This window comes from Pteronotus mesoamericanus, unplaced genomic scaffold (assembly GCF_021234165.1).
Source record: "Pteronotus mesoamericanus isolate MK-2021 breed Mesoamerican mustached bat unplaced genomic scaffold, CSHL_Meso_final scaffold_83, whole genome shotgun sequence".
Taxonomy (NCBI): Eukaryota; Metazoa; Chordata; class Mammalia; order Chiroptera; family Mormoopidae; genus Pteronotus; species Pteronotus mesoamericanus.
The window spans coordinates 2,360,772-2,366,185 of NW_026555328.1; the positions used below are offsets into that span (position 1 = coordinate 2,360,772).

The 5,414-nt window shown below is 38.6% G+C and overlaps 1 protein-coding gene across 1 annotated transcript; it reads left to right on the plus strand.

Moving 5' to 3' along the window:
• The first annotated feature begins 2,828 nt into the window (after window positions 1-2,828).
• Window positions 2,829-3,773, plus strand: LOC129062628 (olfactory receptor 9I1). Its single transcript, XM_054563640.1, has one exon. It carries the CDS (start codon window positions 2,829-2,831, stop codon window positions 3,771-3,773), a length of 945 nt encoding a protein of 314 aa, XP_054419615.1.
• Window positions 3,774-5,414: the final 1,641 nt, after the last annotated feature.

A 5,414-nucleotide genomic window follows, 5' to 3' on the forward strand; every position in this document is an offset into this window, starting at 1 on the left:
ATTTCTTCCAGAACAAAATATTACCTCTATCACGAGGTCATTTTTAGAATTATATGATATAATTGATGTAGAATGTTTAATATCCTGATTGGCACAGAGCAGATGCTTAATAAGTAACTACTAGTATTAGGAAGAGCAGCACACTGCCGTGGTTTAGCATCCCTGTTCTGGGGTCAAAGAGACCACAGTTAAAATCTAAATATCTTCTCTTTCTAGCTATGAAACCTCAGGGAAAATATTCAATGTTTCTAAGCTTCAGTTTCTTCAACTGTAAAACAAAGATAAATATTCCACTCTCATGTTATTGTCAAGGTGAAATGAAATAAAGCCTTTACAGTGTTCAGCCTGCCACCTGACTCGGGGCAATAGCTCAGTAATGTTGACAATAATATTTTGAGACAGCAATCCCAATATGGTGAGGAGAGTTAACTTACTTGAGCTCCTTTGTTCTTCCCAATGGACTCAACCTTTGGGAGTAAGAGAAAGAAGAGTTTGGAAGAACATTTCAAGTTAAAGTAAACACAAGGTTAAGGGCCTCCTGTCTCTGAAGGGTCCCTCCAGGTAAGACTGTCTCTCTTTCCTTACTCCCTCCAGGGATCTCATATTTTTTCTACATTACATATTATAAACAAAACATTTTACAAGTGAGTATGTCAACCCATGTGTCCCTAGCCTTCATAAAATGTCTACTGGTCATAGACCTTTGCTTTTGCTCTTGTAAACTGTTCTAAGTTCAAGGAGCCTGTTGCTACCTTCTACTCTGAGCCCACCCAAGCTGTTGGCACTCCAAACCCTGTCTTAAATAAGATCATACAAAACTCGTTATCACTTCCTGGTCCTGAAACTTTTCCTTATGGGAAATATTCTCGAAACTGTCTTTCTGAAAAATAAACATGCTCTATCACATTAAGTAAAAATCCATTTACTTAAGTTTTCAAAAATCATTAGTATGTTTCCATTTTATTATTTAGAAACTTGAGACTGTAATTTGGTTAAATAATTTTCCCAAAACACACCAAAAATGGGATATGACCCAACTAAATCTATCTTAACCCTAAAAGAAGAAAGAAGAAAAGACATGAACTACCCCACAAAATTCCAAAATCAAACTTAATCCTCTTCTCCCATGGAAGATGAGTATTTGCCTAATAGTCTTAGAGGTGCTATGGTTTTAAAAGTTGAGTCTTGGGTCTGCAGAATGTGTAATTCTTTTTCTGTAAGAGGACAGCAAGTTGTGGCAGAGAAAGCACAGAATTTAGAGTAAGAAAATCCTAGATTTAAGTGTTGATTCTGTTTCTTCTAGGTGTGTGGCAAGTTAGGCAACTTCTTTAACCACTGTAAGCCTCATTTTGGTCACCCATAAAATAGTCATGGCTATACCCAACTTGTGGGGCTGCTGGAAGGATTGGAGCTACAACATGAGGTGGGTCTGGCATGCGTGTGGCACAAAGCCAGTGCGGCTGCATCTGTAGCCCTGTGATCTGCCACCTAATCTCTGGTCAGGTGCACTGAACAATGTCCCTAAATCAGAGGGAATCCTGGGATCTTGCCATGAGATAAACAAAAATAGACTATGACTATCTCAGAATTAGATATTGAGAAAGATGTTAAAATTAGCCAAGTTTTCTCATGTTTTAAAGGTAAGAAAAATACAATTACCTAAAGAACTACAGGGAGATTTTTAGTCCATTCATCATAAAGATGAAATAAAATTCATAGCAAAAAAAATTCATAGCAAAGAGCACAGAATATACCATAGGATCATAAACATTGGGAAGTCAGTACCTCCTCTCACTAGTGACCTCTGATTAGAGCTGGAGGAAACCCCCGCATCAAAGTTAGAGTGGAAAAGATTAAACTGAGGAGAAAGGCTTTTAGTTATCTTTTTATTAATATTATGAGATATAATTGACAACAACTTTTCTGTAAGTTCAAGGTGTTCAATGTATTGATTTGATACATTTATATATGGCAATATGATTATTACCATAATGTAAACTAACATCTCTATAATGTCTCATAATTGTTATGTCTTCTTTGTGATGAGAACAATTAAGAACTAGTCTCTTGGCAACTTTGAAGTTTATAATATTGTATTGTTGATTATAATCACTATGTTGTATATTAGATCTCCAGAACTTATATCTGCTAGTTACAAGTTTGAAGCCTTAAATAACGTATTTTAATACCATGTGACTAAGTAATTTTTGACCAAATAATGAATAATTATACAATTATAAAAAAATATATCAACAGGTAATATGAAGGAATAGTCAACATAAAGATCAGATTCATAATCTTCCAACTTTGAAAGGTTTTCATGAGAAGGGATTAAATTGCCATGAATGTCTGGAAGGTGTAAAAATTAAGCCAATGCATGGAAGATAAAGGGAGGGAGAATCCAGGTTCAAAAAGAGAATTAACAAGTAGAGGTGTCCACAGATATAGACTCACACAGCAACTTATGGCCACGTAGAGAATACACAGTAGAGGAGACTCCAGTATCCGGTGGGGATTAGAACAGATGCTGAATAGATTCTTTCCAAATCTGAGAGTCTATGTATCTCTTATCTTCACAGAAATTTCTAAATATAAACCAGAATTTGTTTGAATCAGAAACACCAGCTCATGGCTCAACTCCAAAAAATACAGGAGAAGAACATTGATGCCCAAGGACAATTAGCCAGGTACAAAATTTCTCAAAAACAGGTTCAATAAATTGGCCCAAAAATATAAACCCAACTTTCACTGAGAAAGAAAGAAACTTTCCTTCAATTCTGAGGGGTTTTTTCTTTATTTTATTCTCATCAAAAGTCCTCATTGAATCCATGTCCAAGAATAATCTCACCACAGTGACCAATTTCATTCTCATGGGCTTTACTGACTACCCTAGGTTGGAGAGTCTCCTCTTTCTGGTGTTTCTGAATTTCTATCTAGTCACCCTTCTGGGGAATGTGGGGATGATTATTCTGATCCAACTGGACGTCCAACTCCACACCCCAATGTATTTCTTCCTGAGCCACCTCTCCTTTCTAGATGCCTGCTATACCTCAGTCATCACCCCTCAGATCCTGGCCACCCTGGCCACAGACAAGACAGTCATCTCCTATGGCCAATGTGCTGCCCAGTTCTTTTTCTTCACCATTTGTGCAGCTACAGAGTGTTACCTGCTGGCAGTGATGGCCTATGACCGCTATGTTGCTGTTAGCAACCCACTGCTCTACACTGTGGCCATGAATCCCAGCATCTGTTGGAGGTTCGTGATCGGAGCTTATGTCTGTGGGATGTGGGGGGCCATCCTGCGTACCACATGTACCTTCATCCTCTCCTTCTGTGACAACAATCAGATCAACTTCTTCTTCTGTGACCTTCCACCCCTGCTGAAGCTTGCCTGCAGTGACACAACAAACACTGAGATTATCATTGTCTTCTTTGGCAACTTCGTGATTTTGGCCAATGCCTTGATCATCCTGATTTCTTACCTGCTCATCATCAAGGCCATTTTGAGAGTGAAATCTTCAGGTGGCAGGGCCAAGTCTTTCTCCACATGTGCCTCCCATCTCACTGCTGTGGCCCTTTTCTTTGGGACCCTCAGCTTCATGTATCTGCGGAGTGGCTCAGGCCAATCTCCAGAAGAAAACAAAGTTGTATCTGTCTTCTACACTGTGGTCATCCCCATGCTGAACCCTCTGATCTATAGCCTGAGAAACAAGGATGTGAAAGCAGCCTTTAAAAGAGTCATTGGTAGATTCCAGGTGTTTCAGAGCATGTAGATCTGAGTGAAAGGACCTCTCCTTTGGGTCCATTAAGCAACCTGTAACTAAGAACAGAGGAAAGGTGAATAGGTATCATGAGGCTCACAGAAAAAACTGCAAATGTGATCAATTTTGTTTCCAGCAACCCAAGGTACTTTCTCCTCCCTCTCCCACCTCATGTCCATTCCTAGCACCCAGAAGTCTCATGCTACACTGTGATATCATGACTTATAGAATCTCAGGGGCCCAAGATGTCTTCAGTTTATCTCTGTTCACCCCTTTACTCTTTGCATCCGTGCTTGGGTTTCCTATTTCTTCTCTCTTATTTTTGCTCCCATGACTATTGTCTTTTTCTCTGTGTCTATGATTGTATCTGGGGACCTCCTTAAATAGTGCTAAGTGCCTTTTTGTTTTTTTAATGTGTGAGTGACTGGCCACCTTAGCAAGTAAGGAGTGCAATATAAGACAAAACTGAGTTTCTAAATGGCCGAGGGAAGGGATTGTTTGAAAAACAGGTTTTCATCTTCAACATTTTGGAAGCCCAGGTCACCCCCTTGAAGTGTCTTCTTTCTTGCTCATGCCAAGAACAATGGAATTTGCAAAATCTGAATGTGCAAATTGACTTCCCACTTGATCACTCATTGGTTTTGTTGTTCTGCTTTAATGCTACTCTGACATCATCATGATTAACTAAACCACCTTATCTTTGGGAATATCTGCTCAATGACCAATGCCCTAGTTTCTGGGGGATATGGTGCATTGTTTCTCCTCCTCACCTCCACTGTCTGCCTCATAAACAGTTCTCTCCTATCAAGCATCCCATTTCCATGAACAGCAAAGTCAGATGGCAAAAACAGGTATTAGGAGAAAGTTGAACCACATATTTCTTCAAGAGCAACATATTTCATAAGAATGGAAGTTACTGTAACTCCTGCACCAGAGTGCAAAGCTCTGCAGGACATAGTTTGTTTTCGTCATTGCTGAACTCTTCCTCTGATCCAGAGTCTAGAGCAGATGAGCTCTCAATAAATGCTTTCAAATACTTTTTCATTGCACATGTGGCCTCATTTGAGCCTCATGAAAACTCTGTAAGACAAATAAGGCAGACATGGTTAAATATAAGATTCCCATTTTGCTATTAAGAAAACACTTTTTCATAGTCCCTATGGACTTTTGCTACAGTCTGCTTATTCAGCATGCACAGCAGTAGACAAAGCATAGCTTTCAGAGTCAAGCTTGTATGTGAATCCTGATTCTACCACTAATTCATGGTGAGACCTAGGGTAAATGGTTTAATTTCTCAGATTCTAAATTTCCTTAGGTCTAAAACAAATATAACAGCTCCTAATTCAAGAGCATACTGTAAAAATTAAACAAACTGATTAATAAATCTCCTAGCACAAGTCAGATGCTAATATACATTGTTCTCTTCCCTTTCCTTTCTTTCACTTTCTGATATCAACCCTGGCCATTGACAAAAAAAAAAAAAGAAATGAAATTGATCACAAAGAAATAACAATGAAGGAAAATGAACCGAGGAAGGTGAATAATTAAATGTTCTTTATCCAAGAAATGAAATAAACTTGGTTGTTTAACTAGAGGGAGGGCACATTTATCTATATCCCACACAGTCAAAATTAACAGAAGGATGTCTTTTTA

Bases quoted from the DNA above. Each gene is read 5' to 3' on its own strand.
- LOC129062628 (XM_054563640.1), top strand. From the start codon at position 2,829: ATGTCCAAGAATAATCTCACCACAGTGACCAATTTCATTCTCATGGGC.